Source organism: Haplochromis burtoni, unplaced genomic scaffold (assembly GCF_018398535.1).
Source record: "Haplochromis burtoni strain Fernald_Lab_line unplaced genomic scaffold, NCSU_Asbu1 Contig_1, whole genome shotgun sequence".
NCBI classification, from domain to species: Eukaryota; Metazoa; Chordata; class Actinopteri; order Cichliformes; family Cichlidae; genus Haplochromis; species Haplochromis burtoni.
Genome location: NW_024582362.1, coordinates 6,056,191 through 6,076,785, shown reverse-complemented (window position 1 = coordinate 6,076,785; position 20,595 = coordinate 6,056,191). Strand labels below are relative to the sequence as shown.

Genomic DNA, 20,595 nt, shown 5'->3' with positions numbered 1-20,595 from the left:
ATGATAACAGCGCATAGAATACAATACGCATGCGCTCCTAAAGTCTACGTCAGCTCTTTCTGTACAAGGGGGTGATTTGTGTCGTAGCTACGTGGCTCTCACTTCTCCGACTTTCTTACTAAACATCACGTAGGAAATAGGTAAGCTAACTGCCGCTTTTAAATACACATGTGTATTTTTCATCAGATAAATGTAACCAACTATAGTTGGGTTGGAACCTTTTGATTTTGTTTTACATGTCGAGGTTTATTGCCAACATAACGCTACGTCGCCATAATAGTTAGCATATCTTAGGATAGCGTTAGCTGAGGTCGAGTTTTAATTAAATTAACGTAACATAACTGACTTAAAATCAGCTTCGCATGCTTGTTTTTATCGTATTTTTTGTTTCTTTCTTAGAAAATGAGAATATATACAGTATATTTATAATAACAAAGTTGTTAAAGCTCGGATAGCTTAAGTCAACGTCAGCACTGAAACCAGTCCCAGCTTTAAGATTGACTTGTGTTGTTTCAGACTAAGCACCATGGATCAGGTTATGCAGTTTGTTGAGCCCGGCCGGCAGTTCGTGAAAGACTCCATCAGGCTCGTTAAGAGGTGCACAAAACCCGACAGAAAAGGTGGGTGTTGTTTCTTTTTATTTATGTCGGCTAGCCTTTGTTTGCTGGAAACGAAAATGAATATATAAATTTGAACCAATTGACTAGCAATTTCCGGATCCAAAGAGCTCAATTCTTTAATAGGGACATTGTATTATTTCCAGTATTTTTAACAATGATTATTTTTGCCCTCACCCAGAATTTCAGAAGATTGCAATGGCCACAGCGATTGGGTTTGCCATCATGGGATTCATTGGTTTCTTTGTCAAGCTCATTCACATCCCCATCAACAACATCATTGTGTAAGTAAACAATTTATGATAAACAGCATCACGCAGACTGTCTCCGAACAATTTTTAGATAACATCGTCTAAAACGTGCTCTCATCTGGCTCACTGATAATTTGGGGGGTTAGGGTTTTCCTTTGTATTCCTCTCAATCTGAGTACAGCTGGTCATTCAAAATTGAAGTCAGTGATGACTCTACAGACAATGAGGGTAACTTACTGATCCAGACCCACTTCTCATTATCATCTGCCTTTACTTGTTGTTATCTAAGTTCATCCTCAATTTCACTCAGTACAATATATATGTATTTTTATTTTAAAACTCCTGTAATGTCTTAATTTTATAATGAAAAAATACTGCACTTTGATCCAGAATTTCTGCCGTCACCCTTGAATCTTGTGAATCACTATGGCTCTACCATTAATTGTTACAGTCATATGTTATAGCTGCTACTAATACTATATTTCCACAGACAAATTTAACATGATTGCATCTTTTATTTAAGTCTCTGATCAAGTTTCTCTTGTATGTAAATTTCATTAAATGGATGATAAAATGACACAAACTCTTCCAGTGATTAATCATTTTTATTACACAAAACACAGGATTTAAAAAGTCACACCTGTACTGTTGGCAGTTGTTTGTGTACAGTAGAAGACAGCATAATAATACTGCTTAGGCTGTTATAAAAAGTGAGAATATGTGAAAAATAAGGTGCATTTGTGTTCTCCAACTTAACATCCCCTTCTCTGTTTTTCCTTCTAGTGGCGGTTAGGTCCTGATCACTCAGACTTCATCTTGTGGGGACAGGAGATGGCGGTGCAGTGTTAACAGCTGGTGTGATTGGGGGGGAGGGGGGGATTGTCGGGATGGCATTTTTACATTCTGTGCTCAACATTTATATGTCACTGTGTAAATAAAAATAATTGGAAATCTGATCTGTCCCGTCTACTCTATCAACACAGCACCTTTTTACAGTAGCTTGGTTTTTACCTTTTGTAAATCTGCAATCAAAAGGCACTTTTAATTAGGCGTTCTCAATTCGATTTAATCCATAGAGATTGCTAACAGCCACAGAAGGCAGGCCAATCGTCTTGACCTCAAAGGCACACGCAGGATGCTGCTATGCAAACTGGATATCTGGACACACGTAGGCAATAATGTGCAGATATTAAAACAGAATTGTTCATTTTGAATTTAACACTACAGTGTAGAAGCTCAAGGTAGGAATAGAGTTTAACTGTATAGTGCCACTTCACGTTACCATCAGAGTAGTAATAATTTGGCATTCACGACTATTGTGGTTTGAGTATGTTATTCAAAAGACAGTGGTCACCATGGTTACAGCAAAGAAAATTAAAAACTAAATTAAAAACCAATTAGCCAAAACATTTAAAAACTAGACTGCTAGTATTCTGAACCTTTTCTGATGGCTCAAATAATGGTCCATTTTCAGCATTAGATTTTTCATTTATATCTGAGCGAACAAAAATTAAAAAGCCTGTTCAAATGTGTAAAACCTGAGATTTTTTTTTTCCCGTAGCTGATCTGGAGAAACTAGGTCACAATTCCACATTTTTCACTTCCATTAAGAAAGATTTCTCTTCTTTGTCATTCCCCGTTTTTACCGATGCCCATGCTCCAAAGAAGAGGCTGGTCTGTGGTCACAGTTACGGCCTTCCTGGGCTTTCCGGGGTCAGTGGGCTCATAAGTGTTGGAGGTGCTTACTAGCTTGCCAAACTGCAGGACGTCATTATCTGGACAGAGGAGACAGAAATAACAATTACACACAATACTAATGGCAGACCAAGTGACACCACACTTAATGCTCTTTGGCTGTTCATTATATTGCTGCATGCCAGAGTCTTTTTCTTTTTGAGAAGTGGTCTGGATCAACATGGTCTTGGATAACAATTGTGAGGCAGGGTGGTCCGCATGACTTTGGATTGTGTAAAGCCGTGTGAGGCCACACGTGGTTTTACAGCCAAATCCACAAAGGGTCTTGAATATTCCTACTTTGTGATTACTGCAGTAATCACAGTCATTACAGTTATGTCCTCATTTTAATTGCCAGTAGCAGGGAAGGTAACCACTAGGATATACAAGTCACATACCACATTTTCTTTTGTTTTGTGATTTTATACACAACAAGCCTTCAGTACTTTCCCAAAAACGACAAATGATTTGACTAAAGCAGCTGTCCAACAGTGTCCTCAAGTGGTCAAATTAGGAAACTCAGTATCCATGCAACCCACTGTAAGACAAATTTTGCCATCTGCTGGTCCTTTATTGGGAACTTATTTAGCCTTTTGCTGTAGAGAACTAAATTCATTTTAGCCTCCTTACACTGACTCCCACTAAGCTTTAGACCTGATCTTAAGAACACAGCAGGGTATGAAGAGGACTGGTGCAAAACCAATCACATTGTTAAGAACATAATACTGCTTTTTACATCTTTATATTTTGCTTTAAAATAATACATACAGTAATTCACTGAAACATGACAAACATAGATGGAAATACAATACATAAGGCAAAAACTGACAAGCTTCAAAGTCACCATCTGCTAGGACCACCTTTCTTGCTTTGTTTACATAGTCTTTAGGAATAGTTCTCCGGGCTTCTTAAATGGCATTGGAAGCTCTTCCTTGGATGTCGGCTGACTTTTGTTTATTTTTCTGTGGAGATGATCCCACAGTGCTTTAAACATTTTGCGGCCTGGGCTCTGAGAAGGCCATTTAATCAGTGATAGCGGTCCACTGTGGTTTTCTCTCCAGGTTGGTTCGGGATTGTCATTTTTTCAACATTATTATGCTGAAAAATGAAGCAGATACTTTTCAAATGGTACTGAATGGTGTGTTAACTCCATCAGTTTTAACAAGAACTCCAACACCACTGTATGAAATGCAGCACCAAACCATGACAATGCTGCCTCTGTGTTTTACTGATGGCCGTAAACACTCACTGTTCACCTCTCTCGTGACCTCCTCCACATGCTGCCAATGATTTGAGCCAAACAAATCATCATGCCATGATTTTCAGTCCAATTCTTGTGTAATTTGGCATACCTCAGCCTTCTAGATGTGTTTCAATTCATTAAGAATGGCTTCTTGACAGCCACCCTTCCCCTGAGACCATGTCTAATGTTGTTTTTGACAAACAGTAGAAGGTCCTGATGGGTCTTTCAGGTCCTGTGTCAGATCTTTGCTGGATAATTTCCTGTCTCTTAAGGACATGGCTGTCAGACACTGATCATCTGCTGTACATAGTTTTTTAGTCTTGCCAATTCTTCTTTTGTCCTCCACTTGTCCAGATTCTTACCTCTTTTTTTTTTAAGAATGTACTGCACACCACCATGAGATATATAAAGGTTTTCTGCTAAGGGCTCTTTGTGAATCACCTGGCTAGTGCAAAAAAAAATTATTTTATGCTTATCAAACTGTCATCTTTGGTATTTTTTCACAGATTCAGCTACAGAAATCCAAACAAATTGTGCGTTTAAGCAGGCTAGTAATAAAATGCCTAAAGATAAATGTTTAAATTGATTCTTTGCTCACTCGTCTGTTACATGTAAACATAAAACTGGTTATTAAATAGAGTTAGGTGCTTTTCTTAGGTTTAAATGAGAAGCACTCCTTCGAAAATGGTCAGGTAAAAGGACTGGACTGAAAATGAGAGAAAAAGCAGCCGATGTCAAAAAACAAAACAAAAAAACATTTGAAAGACCCCAAGAAAGCCTGGATAACTACTGGATCCAGACCGCTTTCACAATAAATGAATAAATAACAACAGTCTGTCTCACTGGAAGGAAAATGTGAGGGGTGGCTCAAGACTTTTGCACAGTACTGTGAATATTAATCTAGGCAAAATAACAAATCACTGATCATGCTTCAATAGCCCCGAATGACAAAAAATGTGAATTTGCACGTCACTTTTTCCATTAAGCGTTACATTTATTTACGCTGCATTAGCTCTGAACAAGCTGAGCTGACAAACACTGAGGGAATGGAGCTATTCAGTCGTGTCTAATATGAAAAGGCTACGCTCACGGTAGGAGATTTACACCTGGGGCTTTTTGTTATTTCCTCACTTTTAGCTGGTACTGTGTCCTTAACATCTGCAGCAAATTAACTACTTAAGAAATTTCTGAACCTTCAGTTTAGTAAATTTGCAAAAATCTACTTCAGTTGTGTTAATGAAGGAAAAACAGTTAATGTGGTTTTAAGATCTGAATGGAGGAAGGTTTTTTTCTTTCTTTTGGAAAGCTTTGACCCGTTCATGTCTGAACACTTTCACAAAGCAAGACACAGCAGCCTCTCTTTTTTTTTAAATTTCCATTTGTTTTTGGTTTCTTAAATCCATCTTTATTTAATTCTCTGGTTTGCCTGCTTGGTGTCAAGTGTGCTATGATCAGTGTTTAAGAGTAAGTTGGAGGATGAGTTCTCATTAGTACTATAAATCACACTGCAAGCAGGTCTTTCTTTTTTCCTTGGGAAATTATTTCTGCTCTATTAAAATATCAATTTTAGAATTTTGTGGAAGCAAAACTGCCTTAACTTCAAAAAGCAGCAACCTCAAAAGTCTCGCTGACAAGAAAACATGCAAACATGATATATTTAAGTGAAAGAGCTAAACAGCACCTTGCAAACCACATTGATTTTTTTTTTTTTTTTGCCTGTCCTGTTTGGCTCTTTTGCCATCAGAATTGTTGTCTAAGATGCCCAAAGAAAGATGCCCAACGGATTTACTTTACCAAATTGACCATCCCAGCCTTGCCGTAATGGTCCATTTGATTCACCTTTTATTGTTTATTTCATTTTCACTTACTGAATACGGGACAGACTTGACTGGGGGAAAGAAGGGGAGAAAGAAAGAGGGAAAGAGAAACAGCTGAGAAGAGGGACGGGGGAGAAGGGCAAAAAACAAAAACCAACAGAATGGGCAGAAAAAAAAAAAAAATGCATATATCGATCACCTGCTGAGAAAGAAAAAAGAAAACAAGCAGAAGAGAACAAGAGTAATAGAATAAACAACATCACAATGATATATGGGAATATGACAGTAAATACTAAATATTAAACATTATTGTGCAGCACATAAGATCAACAGAACACAGTGTGCTTTGAGGTAGGAGCCAAAAAGGGTGTAGTTTGTGGGTGTGATCACCCGTGTGTACACCTGTGAGCATGGACGCGCTTGTTTTTTTAAAAGGTTCCTTCATGTAATGATCTGCTAGAGGGTGTGGGGGGGCCACAGCCCCGTCCTCCAGGGCATGAAGCAGGTATGGAGGAGATCAAAACTCCAGACATCCAGAGGCCCCCAGAACACAAGAGACCAAGGAAGACCAACAGAGGGGCAGCCGCGCCACTGTCCCAGAAAGAGCTGAGGAGAGTCCCAGATGAGGGCTCACTCAGCAGCCGCGGAGCAGAAGCCAGGGGGAGTTGCAGTGAGCGCCCGTGAGCTCCGCCGGCAGCCAGCCGTGCCTGAGTGACCGAGCCCCAGGCCGAGAGGCCGGGGGCACCCCACCTCCGAAGTGGCCCGAGCAGCCCCAGGCTCCAGGCCCCGATAAGCGGCCGCCAAGGAGTGAGCCGGTGTGTACCTGGACGCCCATCCCCAGGACACAAAGAACCACCAACGCACCGATGTCTGAGGGAGTCCGCCACTGGCAGGGGAAGTGGTGGTAGGGGGAGATAGGCCTCCAAACCTTGGAGGGCCTGAGATGTCCCCAGAGAGGTGGCGCCTGACACCCAACCTGACATATAGACACAGAATACAGGCACACACAGACACAAACATCCATTCCCACCCTCATGCTCTCATATGCACTTACTCCACACTCAACCAACGTGGAGACAGACATAAAGAGACGCTGTACACACGATCACACTCCCCAAGCGTACTCTACGAACCGGGTCTAGGTACCCTTGCCCCTGGAGGGGGGAACTGCACCCAGACCCAGGTGGTGTTACCCTTTTCCCTGCGGTGGGGGGAGGCAGACCGCCCCGACTCCGCAGCAGCAGGGAGGCCCCACACTCCAGACCGCAGTCGGACGGCCAACTCCTCCTCCTAGCCCCCCCGCTCCAGCAGGCCGCAGAGAATGGGGGTGAGAGAAGACTCCAAACCTCCCTCCACCCGCTCATTGTAGTGTTGATGCATGTGTGTTCTAAGGTGCATTTAAAACCCAGGAGGGCATGGAGCTACCTGCCAGAGAGCAGCAGGTAAGCGCATAGTCCCTCCTGCTAGCCCTCAATGTCTACGTGTATTTAAAATTGAGAGGTGGGCAACGACGCCAGGGGTGAGGTGTACACCCTGATGGTAATTTGGACTCCGTGTATCGTGCCCACCCCCAAGATCCTATATGTATGTGTAATGAGAGTGTGAGTAATGTGAATGTCTAAGTTGTGGGATAAAATTGAGGCAGAGGCAGCCAGAAGGGGACAGGGGGGGGGGGGGGGGGGGGGTGGGGGGGGGGGGGGGGGGGTAGCCTCCTCTGCACCCTGGTGACATACCCCTACTCCAAGGCCTGCATGTGTGGGTGGTTGTGGTGGAGCGGGAAGAGGGAGGCAGCTGGAGATGGGGAGGGAAGGAAGGGAGGGGCAAATGACATGCTGTGGAAGAGAGACAGAGGTTATTTAAGATTTTCTACCACATTTGAATTTAAAGGAGGCCAATATTACAATTACTGGGGGCTGCAGGCACCTGTGCATTCAACCAGTCATCAATTTATCAATTATCCAGTTAACCAATCGTGTGGCAGCAGTGATGTGCATAGGGAATCTCAGTTAATGTTCACAGGAAACATCAGAAAGAGGGACAAACTGAACATCGATCACTTTGATGATAATGATATTGTTGATACCAGATGTACTGGAGTACTGTTCCTCTCCTTGGATTTCCAAGTACAGCAGTCTTTGCTTAGAATTGTGTGAAAAGTATGAAACCACGACAAAAAAAAGTAACATCCAGTGAGCAATAGTTTTGCTGAAGAAAATGTCTTGTTGATGAGAGGTCAAAGGAGAATGGTCAGACTGGCTGGAGCTGACAGAAGGGCTGAGGTAACTCGGATAACAAATCTTTATGACTATTGTGAGCACAAAAAGGATCTCAGAGTTCACAAACATCCAACCTCGAAGCGGGTGAGCTGCAACAGCGGGAGCGCACATAAATAGAAATATGGAGCGGCAGCTGGCACAAGCTCACAAGAAACCGAAGAACAGAAAAACACAGCCTGCAGAGTGACGCAGATGGTAGGGTCAGAAATTCACATCAGCACCAAAGTGCCCTGTGTCAACAGTCCAGGCTGGTGGTGGAGCTGTAATGGTGTGGGAATGTTTTCATGGCAACACCAGCCAATCAAGGATTAAATTCCACCCCACTGCAGCTGGCTAAGTGCAGTCTATCCCTTTACACCCACAATTTACAACCTATTGTCTAATGGCTACTTTCAGGATGATAATGCTCCGTATCCTAAAGCAAATGGCCACAGAGGCTAACATCTGGATCCAACATCAAACATCTGGAAGGCGGAAGAGTGGACGATTTGCACGATTAAAGTGCAGCTACAAAACAAAATAAGAAATAAAACATTCTGCAGACATTAACTGATGCAATCATGTTAACATTTTGTAGAAGCTGCACAGCAAAGGGAGGTCCTGCTCAGTATGTAGCATGGTGCTCCTAATAAAGTGTTCAAAGAGCACATGCTTCCCCCCAGAGCTCGCAACAGCAAAAAGCTGTTTTGTACACAGGTGGGTAGAGCCGAGTACTACATCTTTATATGTAAAATCTTAACAGAATATAGTTAATAATGTATGAAATCAAGTGTGCAGTCATGCAAAGCAAAGAACAAAAACATCGTACGTCATTAACTTTTTTAAAAAATATGTGCGTGTCGTGTTTCTTACATAAACAGAATATAGTTAGTTTTAATAAACGAATCATATTTCAAAAGCATAACTTTAGCAAAAGTCTAAATTAATCATTAGGCTGCAAGTCTCTGAATATTTTAAGGGACATTTTTCCTCCAGCCTCAGTAAATTGGGTGCCAGGACAACTACTATGCATCATTAGTGCAAAAATATCTTATATAATCTGGGCTTTTTCTTTTTCTCTTTTTTTGAGGCTTTTTGCATTTCGATATGTCTTTAATGGTCGACACTTAGACACGCATACTTGGAATCTTATAAATGTGAAGTAGCTTTATATTTTATATGTATACACACACACACACACACACACACACGCACGCACGCACGCACACACACAAACACACACACACACATTAGTCATACTACTATTGCACAGTAGTAACCTCAAAGCACCACCTTGCGTTGCCTTGGCACACATGTGAAGATGCAAAATGTGAATAGCATTAGATATTAAGAATTTTATAAATATGCAAAAATGGTTTTGGTGCAATCACATCACACAAGGGTAAAAAAAAATGAACACAAAAGAACAAAGCCAGCAGAGAATGAAGCAAATCATTTGTCCACAGGCGCCTGCACGCACATCAAACAGGGACAAAGAAAAATCCTATTCTGCTTCAAAGACTGCCAAACAAGCATGGTATTAGAGCAGCTTGACTCAGAATAAGGGTGGTGGGGAAATGAGTTGTATGTGAAGTTGCGTTACTTAATAATTGAGCGAGCACAGAGTCAGGCTCGCTATACCCTGGGTGTACGAGAACAATGTCTGACTGCGTTTAAGTGCCGGCTTTAAGGTTACTCTCTGTAGGATAATGTGTTTCCACCATGTTCTTAGCAACTGGGAAAAGAGGGTGAAGTCAAGGCAGATACTGTCGGATTATGAGTTCTGGACTCTCTTAAAAATGTGAAATCAAAACGCTTTAAAAATACTTTTCTCACATTCTTATTAATGCACATGAGGGGGGTTACTGCCACGGGAGGAACAGTTCTCTTACTTTACATTGCAGATTTCTCTAACTATCTTGTTTGCTTTTATAACATTTATTTATTTATTACATGTACAAGAATATGGAATGTTTAAATCTAAATGTTAGAGGCTTTGAGTAAATTTTGGAGCAGGGTTACAAAAAGTGTGCACTAAATCAATGAAACAAGATTTATACCAGTCTACCGGTAATGTGATGTGACAATAAAAGTGATTTGATTTGATTTGAACTTTGATAAATCGTAATGGCCTTAACCCAACAGGGTTCCAAGGCCAATTATCATAATTATCAATCATCATCCAAACGCAATGATCATAAAACATCTACCTCTGCATACTGCCATTAAACTACAGTCACTGTGAAGCCTTTTTCTGTTGTAAATAAAAGTGGAAGCTGTTCTTAAAAGTACCACTAGAGGCAGCAGAGCACCACAAGAATTAGGAGTCATTACCAAACAGGATGTCAGAGTGGCACCTGCATCTACTGACACACATTATCTCTGTTTTTCCTCTCCATCACACATCCATTTACAGACCTACACCCACACACACTTACTTACAGACACACTTATGCTCACGTGAACTTCACTGAGCATAAAAGGCATTAACAGTGATGTGACAGTAAATGAATATGGGGGTTACTCCCAAAGAGGGAACAGTTTTTATAAAATATTTGAAATTTGAATTTGTTTATTACATAATGTAAAAAAAGGCAATTTTTAGGGGCTCTATGGCTTTCTCTAAAACTTTGGCGTAAGGCTGCAAAAAAATGTGCACTACATCTATGAAATATGCCAACACTTTGATAAATAAAAATGGCATGGGGCACTGCTCAAAAACAGGCTTGCAAAGCTTTACAAATATGCAATTATCACAATATTTCTACCTCAGCGCACTGCCATTGGACTACAGTCAATGTGAAGTGTTTTTCTGGGGGAAATAATCGTGGAAGTAATTAAGAAAAGTACCACCAGAGGCACCAGAGCACCACATGAGGAAGAATTAGGAGTCCTTACCAACAGGATGTCAGAGTGGCACCTACATCTACTGACACACATTATCTATGTTTGTGTCTCCTACACACATCCATTCACAGACCTACACACATACACACACTTACAGATACTCTTATGCGCGTGCAAACTTTACTGAGCACAAAAAGCTTTCAGATGGCTTCATTAGTAATCCCCTCCTCAAAGCTGATACCGATCAATAACGGCCCCCTTTGCAGAGGGGACCGAAATGAGCGTTGCATCCTCCAGTGATAACAATGGAGATGTTTGCTGCCTGTAATTGCATTTCCAGCGCCACAGCTGAAAGGACCCGTCAGCTGTAAGTAGACCGTATTTACACAACAAATTGCCTTAGAGAGAGGCTGGGCGAGAGGAGCGGAGAGGAGAGATTCCCAGACGTTTCTGGGGCCATTTTTGTGTTTGGGGGCCATTTTTGAGAGCGATAGAGGGTGTGAGAGGAGAGACTGTTGCTGGTTTATATTTTTTTCTTCTCTGTAGTCTTTTCTATAAAACAGGCTTAGAAACGCTAAAATATAGAAACGAATTACGTTTGATGCAAACTAACCACAGACAGCGCAGTGGTCAAGGTTACCGCCCTCTATCTAAAGCTGCAATTTATGTAAAAACTAGAAGATTATACTCAAATTTGAGTCTTTTTACTGCAGGTGCAGCACTTGTTAGAAATCATTTTTAATTTTCAGTCATTGTGAGCAGGAAAGAAAACACTTCATCATCATTTTGAACAACGGAGATGCTGATCAGTGTCAGGGTGAGTCTTATCATTAATGATTGTGTTTATTCATGATCATTTTTCTAATCGCTCATGATAAAGAGCAGGATTTGTCACTGGCAGAAAAAATGGAACGCAGCACACATGTGCAGAGTAACGCCGAGCTCGACACAAACAGAGACGGGTTGTTTTTTCCCGCCCATTACGTATAAATGCATTTAGCGATGCACGGGTGTCCCCTTTTTAACATGAAACGTCAGCGCGAGGCAAATTAAACTCATTCTCTCGGGGGGGCAGATCCTCCACTCCCTCAGAACAGTGTGCTATCAAATTTCCTCGCGCTTCACGGCGCGAGAGAAAGTCATTTTGTATAAATTATGTTTACCCGATACTGAGCTGTCCAAATTACTAAAATGAGGTCAATGTATGACCGCGTTTCACACAATGCTGCAGCTCACTCACCACACTGAGAACAGCATCATACAATATGTCATTGCATTTGACTGTGAAGATGCTTTACCTGTTTAAGGTGAAACCAAAGAGATAGATACATTAATATAAGCTTTTTAGAAAATATCTGCTATGACCACCTTTATTCTTCAACACAGGCTGAACCGTATTATTGAAGCTTTCTTGTAGTTTCTTTAATTAGTCCTCAAGAATATTTCTCAAGGCTTCTTAAAGGAAATTCAAAGCTCTTCTTTGGATGTTAGCTGCCTTTTGTTCTGATCTGTCAAGATGTTGAGGTTCAGGCTCTATGGAAGAAAATCCATGACATGATAATGTTCCCCGGAATTTTTTTCTATCCATCTATACTTTTATTTCATTGGTAGTGTGTTTAGGATCATTGCCGTGCTGAAAAATGAAGCTGTTGATTAAAAAAATCTGAGGGTACTTTTTTGGGTTTGTGACCCCAGCAATTTGGATTAGATCTCCAACACCACTGGATGAAATTAAGCTGAAAAACCATGACAGAGCCCCCACCATGTTTTAGAAATAGCTGTAGACAAAGTTGTACCTCCTCTCCAGACACAATTGACGGATGGATTGGATTTACATTTGGATTGATGCGTCTTGAGGTCAAGGTCACTGGAACTCATCTGAGATTTTTAGCAGATGATAAGAATCTGAAAGTCCTAGGTGACTTCCTTCTTCAGTTATTGCATTACCAAGATTTTCAGAAAATTTGACCTCTGACCTTGACCTTGAGGTCACTGAGACTCAAACTCGTTTGAGATTTTCAGTAGATACAACCTATAGCATGAATTTCAAAATTCTACACTGCCTCATTCTCGAGTTATCAAGTTCAAATTTGGGTGTCCAGCCTGCCAGCCTGCCCGGCAGGGTGATGGCAACACCCCATCAGGCTTTTATGGCTGAGGGGTAAAAATTGCAAGAGGCTAAATATTTTTGCACAGTAACTAAAGTCTGGAGATCGTTGAGGCAAAGAGAAGAAGAAAGCTGTATCTTACTCAAACAGAATACAAGAAAATCCGGATTTGTATTTTCTCTATTTTATTTTCTCGGAGAGAACAACTTTTCAGGTTTACTGGAAGAAAACCATTCAGATGCAAAACTACACAAGAGCTTCTCAGTTTTGTTTGTACAGTTGATTCAAATCCTTTGGAGTGTGAGCAATGATCACTCTGCATGAAAGAGCGGGGAAAAAAAATAATCAGAAAACTAAAAAAGTGCAAGTCGTTTCAGTTTTGCCAGTGGTAGCAAGCTCACGCCATCAATAAGACAGGATTTCAAAAATCACTGACATGAAAAACGTGACTGCATTGGGTTTAGGCACCGCACATTACATCAAGCCTTGATTTCATTGCAGCGCTGCTGTTCGTTCTATCCACCTGAAAATTCTCCTTACATTTAAGGTTATTTATTGGCCGTGACATGAGCAAATATGTGCACTAGCACTCTTAGCACCATCTGCTGTGCAATGATAGCCGCTTCTATTAAATGCTGCTGGGTTTTAAGAGTGTGAGGTGACAAACACTGTTATGGCTTCAGTTGACCTTCAGATAAGAAAACTCATCTCCGCTGAGAATGTATAAGCAATCAGTCGACAGAAAAAAACCCACGGAAAGCAGAGCAAATTATATATTTTGTTATTAGAATGTGATTGTGGGGGATAAGTCACTGGCTATGTGTTTTGCCTGATGGAGAAGTTGAGCAGATGAATTAATAGGGCCCATGCGTTTGTGTAAATTAATATGCTGCCATGAATAGTTGAGCATAAGCATTTCCATATTGCGTATGAGCGTACCTGTGTGTTTGTCTACACAGTGGGGTGTAGCTAATGGATATTTGGTCTAAAATATGTGAAAAGTGAGCCTCTTTACTCCCCTGCCTCCTTTGCTAGTCTGCAGCTCCACTGGGGGTACTAGCAGCAGTTCAGATCAGGCTGCTCTTCATTTCTGCCCCTGTGTGTGATGTGCAGAGCGTCAGAAATCTACAGATCCATAAATAAAACCATAAAACAGCAGTTTTCCCTCCTGCTGCCACACTGTGCTGCTGCTACAGAATACATACACTTTTCATTTCCTCTGTCTAGCGCTGGGTGAGCCGGCGTGGATGAGAGGGGGAAGAAATGCGAGAGAAGGGAATAAGTTTGAAGTGGGATGGGGAAGTAGAAGGGCAAACAGAGGAGACGCCATTATGTAGGAAGGTGTAGCAATGTAAGAGAGGAAAGAGAACATGTGTTGAAAATGCATACGAATAAAAAAGAAACACGGAAAGATAAAGGGAGACCAGATGAATTTCTTTAGACTGAATCCCTGAAAGCGAGACAAAAGCACGCGGCGAGTACAAGCAGAAAAACACAGACAGCGACGAGAGGGAAAAAAAAAAGATAAAAGAATAGAAGAAGGTCAGGGTGCATGTTTGCATCTTGAGAAACAAAAGGAAAAGGAACAATGTTACAGTAAAGATGTTTGCCTCTGGCAGGGACACTGGGTTAGACCTTGCTGAACCAAGTTTGTCAGACATATCTATCCGTTCGGCTACAAGATAAAGTACATTGCTTTGCCCTTCTTTGAAAACAATCCTTCCCAGTATTTAGAATGCTTCCTGAATACTGATATCTCCGGCTACACAAAATGCCAAAGGCTTAAGCTGCATGACTTCATCTTAGCCAGTCAAGCAAAACTTTAAAGACAGTCCTGTCAACATACTATCCGTAGATTTATTGTTTCTGAATTCATATCAAAATATCCCCCTCCTGCTGTTTCACACATTTTATCAGGGAACCAAATGCCTTCCTGCTTTTTCTTTTTCTTTTAATAACGTTGCTGAATGTTTTTGACGAGTCTGAGCCAAACACCGCATTTCAAATCCTCACTTAAAACCTCGACACAACAAAAATCCCCGCTGCTTTTATCAATGGAGTATTAGTGAAGTCTGTTTTCCTCTCTTCAGGCAAACTGTGCAGCAGGAAGGCTGTGTAAGTCTGTCCTCATCACCAATGTCTCATGTAAATCAAAAGTCATTGTTGAAAAGTCCCCATAAAGTGCTGAAGGTATGATTAATTATGCTCACACGGAACCAAATCCATGGCAGCGGATATTAATTAGTCTACATGCAACTCATTCTGCATGTCTAAATGGTCAAAATACTATTCTTCATGTTCACAGTGTAACAACAAAAAATATGGGGCATGTAGTGAAATCCTTATTAAAACTGTCTCATTTGCATTCCAATGTGTTTTTGAAGGCGTACATTTCATAAACAGCATGCTCTCATTAACAGTGAGGGCAAGCTTTCTAATCTTGCCCAAAGTTTACTTTTAATTAAGTTTTCTCAATTGCTCCAGCTCTCCAAGAGACTTTGCCACTGAACTCCATCTGTGTTCATGTGTTTGTTTTTTATCAAACTCACCACCTGTCTGCCTTGAACGTGTGTTCATGTGTCTCGTGTTGGGTGGTTTTGTTGAGGGGTGAGGTTTGTGTAAACTCAAATTTACTTTTCTATTTTATGGGAGACAAATTACTGATCAATGCAAATTTTAAATAGCACCATTACCTGCTATGTGCTCGATTAAGATTTCTAATCTAACCATGTTTGGTCTGCTTCCATAGTGACTACAGATCGATGTGCTTCAAAAAGGTATGAGAAGTTATTGTTTTCCTTCCCAGGATTTGCTGCTACTCCCAGAGCTCATACTGAACTGGGAGGAGAAAGTGTAATATGATGCTCCCTGTTTCTGGAAGAAAATTGACTTGACTATTAAGGACCTGATCTTATTTAATTCATTCAAAGCTATTTTAATAAGTCAACATATTTACACGTTTTAAGTCATTCATGGATTTTTAATGACATGTACACTGGATATAAATCTCAATAACATCTTGATGCATGCTCAATCATCCAGGTAAGGAAATCCCAAAAAGGGGATTCTGCTCATCTGGATGTAGAGTTTTCAGTGGGAGAAACGTTTTGTCACTCATCCAAATGACTTTTCTGGATGAGTGACAAAATGTGTCTCCCACTGAAAACACTACATCCAGATGAGCAGAATCCCCTTTTAAATCTCAATAAATCTTTTTTTTTTTTATATTCATAAGAGGTTAAAACATTGAGCACAAGTTGGGTCTCATTAGGTGATCATTGAGTGTAAGTTTCACTAAAATCAGACTGATAATTTTGGAGGAGCAGCTATTCCTGTGAACAGTGGATGGAAGCATGGACAACGCATCCCTCACCATGGCACAAACTCATCAGTCCTTTGGCCAGCTGAGCTAACAAGTCACAGTGCATTTAATCATAGCAAATGATAGCTATATTCTGTAAATACATCACACGAAGTCCTATTTACAGTATATACACTGCATGTAATACTATGGTATACAATACACGTAGTCATGGTATATCAGGTGCTTAGATGGTATTAAAATAAGGTAAATACAACCTCAGATGAACAACACATATTACACTTTTTCATTATTTGTTTACCCTAAATTAGGCTAAAATGGAGAACCAGTATGTGGGGGAAAAAAGTACATCCTCACTCCTTTCACTGGAATTAAGAGGATAGGCAGCAGCCAGAAACTGCTAATCAAATGCATTAGACTAAAAGCAGAAATTTTGGTAGTTCACGTCCTCGTGTTTTAACACTAACGTCGAAAAGCAAAGACATCAGCTTATGAAGAAAAAGAAAGACATCTTATAAATAGAAATATATATAAAAACATCTTATGTCCCGATAAGTAAAAGCTTTAAATTAATAGCAGGTGTATTTTGTTTTTACTATGACTGTAAAATACTGTGACATTGAGCATTTTCTGAAATCTAATTTGACAAAAGCTCCTTTAAATAAAATGAATACAGATAAAACTATTCAGCTATGACTGTCATTTAAAAACCAGTACCTGTGCGGGAGATGAGATTATCAATGGTCCTTTACTAATGCGAAGATCATGAGATAAGATAAAAGACCAAAAGAGTCTGTGCAGGGACGCACTTCAAACTTCGTATTTATGGATGTGCCAACATGTGGGTACCCGTGGAACCTGAATGGGCTGAACGTGCTATCCTATTATATCGGTAGAGACAGGTACACTAACAAAAAAGGAAAACAAGAGGGGTACCTCTTTTTTTTGGTCTGAAATATGTGAAATTTCACCTCTTTTGGTGCTTTCATTTAAACCAAAACAGGTAAAATTGTTTCAGAATTGCTAATGCACAGAGATGCAAAAGTACTAACTACTGCCCCACCATGCCATTTTAAGAATACAGTATTTTCTTCCCTTTAATACACATAACTACAGTGATAGTGGGTTTGTGTGCCCACAGATGTGACATTTAGAACTTTAAAGACCTTGAAGAACCAGCATAATGTATGAGATAAATCTTATAAAGTATTATACATCTCAATATTATAAGAATCAAATTCAATTCTAGTAAATTTTCTGCCGCAACAGAGATTTTATATTGATTTAATACCCAGCTCTGGTATGCTGTGTGTGCATGCATGAGCTGATGAGGAGTTCTAAAGAAGTAGTATGGTGGAGTACGAGGAGCTTATTTGCATATCAACCTGAATGGAAACCTTACAGTAAAAAGCCACCTCAGCCAGTCTGTCATCATTGGGCTGACAGCTATTGTTTATTGTCCATGAAAGTTTCTCTCGCCTGCATAACACAGACACACACACAGACACACACACACACTCATACATATATATATTTACATACCCAAAGATAAAAAGAAGTCCAGTGTGCAGGGAAACACAACCAGTAGCACAATAAGGTGTGCTCACAAGCACATGCATGCCTCCTAATACAAAACACAAGCATAGAAAAGACACATTCATATCCACCCACCCACCCACACACTACGCAGGGAAGAGTTGGTTTGTGGATGACAGCTATTCAAATTTGCTGTTCATTATGATCCAAGCTAAGCCAAAAACATCATGACCAAGCAGGTTTTAACACACACAATCACACCGTGCCAAAAGCCATAACTCAGACCGTGTTGCTGCGGCATGAAAGCTTTTTAATATTAAGCTGTCAGATGGCAGAGGGCTGAGTCACAAAGAAATGACTAAGGAGGTTTTCTGCACACCAGTACATAACATGCATATTCAGAAACACGCATACATACAGTATAACAGTAAGTCAGTCATAGATTCAGACTCAATGTCTCGCTGACCTTCGTAACTATAATTATCTGTGGAGGATTTACTTGTGTGATTTAAAGGAGGTTAAAAAGTCATCTTTGGTGGAGTTTCAGCTACAGGCAGTAGTAACCTTTGACCTCTCTATTTGCTTGTAAAGAAGCATAATAGATGGCAACCAGTGAGAAGCATAATGGGAAATGCTTCAAACCCAGAGGCATGACTGTATAGAACTTTGTCAAAACCACAGCAGCATTTCTGACAAACTTCTACATTGTAGTTCGAAAACTGTGTGCATGTATTTAGACAAAGAGCTTGTTTATTTCCAGTTCTGAACACTACACAACTCCAAACCAAACCTTAAACCTTTGCTTTAAAATTGTATATAAATGCCATTTCTATTAGAAAGTCTTAAATGATAGAAATCTGTTAGTTCTATTAGATCATTTATGGTTCATATTGATTACTGTCTACATATAAGAGTAGTAGTAGTAGTAGTAGTACACTCTGTTTGCCAGCTGATCACATGGGTAACATGGAGATGCAGATGAAAGTCAGAATTAAGCTTGATATTGCCATATCCGTAGATAGTTGCCTGACTTATTTCGATATAAAACATCATACCTTAACGTCACAAAAAAAAAAAACGTGTCCCCTGGTGGCAATCCCCAGGTGAGAGGAGCTTTATTTACTTATATGTCAAAGATCATATGACTGTAGTGACTTCAAAAATCTCATTTTTACTTTAAATATACACAGGCCCAAAAAGCTGTGGAAGACAGCTCTTCTCAAAGACGCAATCTTAAGCTAAAGGCAACAGATTTAATGTGTCACACATTAAAACCGTGTGCGTTATTTAAAGAGACTCGGTCGTCTTCTCACATCTACACAGTTTTTATCCTAAATTTTGTTCACAGTTCATAAGTCTGTTTCGGCTTGAGTATTTTAGTAAATGAATACATGAAAATTTAATCATTTTAATGGCTGCCAAGGAAAGGTCAAAGTAGCCTTCATATCTTATGATTAATGTAAATGCACTGAACAAAAGCAATATCCGAAAAGCAAAGGTAAAGTAGAAAATGAAAAATTAAGCCAATACGTAACCTTTTCAGATCTTCTGGGTTTTAAAATATTTAAGAATTTTAGTACATCTCATCAATAAATAGTTATTGTGCAAATTGCGTTCTTATATCCATGCTTTTCAGTCACTGCATTATTAAGGCAAACAACCCTTATATAAAACCCATTATTTCTCCATAAGGTTTTTCACTAAAGTGCAGTCACAGCATGCCAGCTCAGCTTCCCTCATATGGCAGGGTAATGTCAACTTGCAACTTTGAAACACAAATATATATATATCTTCCTCTAATACAGTTTTAAAAACTAACAGTGCATAAACACACATCAGCTGGCTTTAGCTACATTAAGGTGTTGGTGGGTTAATTACACACAAGTTCATTATGCATTTAAAAATGTTATTTTGCAAGATTTAGCTTTAGTGTTCGACAAAACATTAAAAGCATATTGTGTTAGGTCTTGTCAGGCCAGTAGAACACTTCTGGAGTAAAGTTGGTGTACGGCACCAGATGGTTGCTTTGTGTTATGTGGGTTGTGTTTTTGAGCCACTATAGTACACTCACATCGTATGGGATCTGGGGAAAAAAAGATGTTGAATCAATGCCTTGGGCTTTGTGTCACTGAGCCATTCCAAAGCAAACGGTCCTGCTGAGGGAGGCAGCTACCATCAGTGCTCTGTTGTGTTTACAGTGACGTAGGTGAGTGCTATTTGTACCAGCCACATGACATGCCATGATCGAAAGTTTCCCAGAAGAACATTTTGTTGTAATGGAACAATCAATCAGTGATACTTGTCAGTGGCATTAATGTTGAGGCTCATCAGTGTATATTTGCATATTTTGACAGGAGGATAATGTGTCATTATTTGAAAACAAATGATATTTTCTGCATATTTAGAACACCTGCACAGCCTGTTGACCAGGTGTCCACATGATGCGCGGGCCGCAAAGAGAACAAAGGAAGCAACAAAAGTACTTGTATTACCTTGATTTTTGTGTATTTGACAAACTTTTTTCCAATGATAACTAAACAGGGTTGAGAAATGTAGAAAACAAAGCAGGCTATTAACATCCCAACAATAGTACTCAATGACTTCAGTATGCAATATCAGTATGTGTATGAGGCTTGGCAAGCTGAATATGCTTCCAGCTCTGCAAGGTTTAATGCCAAACACTGCTAAAGATTATAATCAGTGTAAATAAATCCACAGAGTGCAAAGCATACACCAAATAACTGTGGGAATTAATATGTTTCAACATTTGCACACACACACACACACACACACACACACACACACACACACACACACACACACACACACACACACACACTTTTGTCTTTTTTGTACTTCTCTCTT

General features: G+C 40.1%; 2 protein-coding genes across 2 annotated transcripts in view; one reads left to right on the top strand and one right to left on the bottom strand.

Annotated features, from left to right (window-relative positions):
- The first annotated feature begins 516 nt into the window (after nucleotides 1-516).
- On the top strand, nucleotides 517-1,824 carry sec61g (SEC61 translocon subunit gamma). Its single transcript, XM_014332624.2, has 3 exons — nucleotides 517-620; nucleotides 799-901; nucleotides 1,652-1,824. The coding sequence occupies exons 1-3, from the start codon at nucleotides 527-529 to the stop codon at nucleotides 1,659-1,661; spliced, it is 207 nt and encodes a 68-aa protein (XP_014188110.1). The 5' UTR covers nucleotides 517-526; the 3' UTR covers nucleotides 1,662-1,824.
- A 118-nt stretch (nucleotides 1,825-1,942) lies between these two features.
- The window catches only part of tpk1 (thiamin pyrophosphokinase 1), an 80,295-nt gene continuing 61,642 nt past the window's right edge, over nucleotides 1,943-20,595 (bottom strand). Inside the window, exon 9 of the mRNA XM_005912062.2 lies at nucleotides 1,943-2,643. Within this exon, the coding sequence (XP_005912124.1) occupies nucleotides 2,498-2,643 (146 nt within the window). The 3' untranslated portion in view covers nucleotides 1,943-2,497. The remainder of the gene's footprint in view (nucleotides 2,644-20,595) is intronic.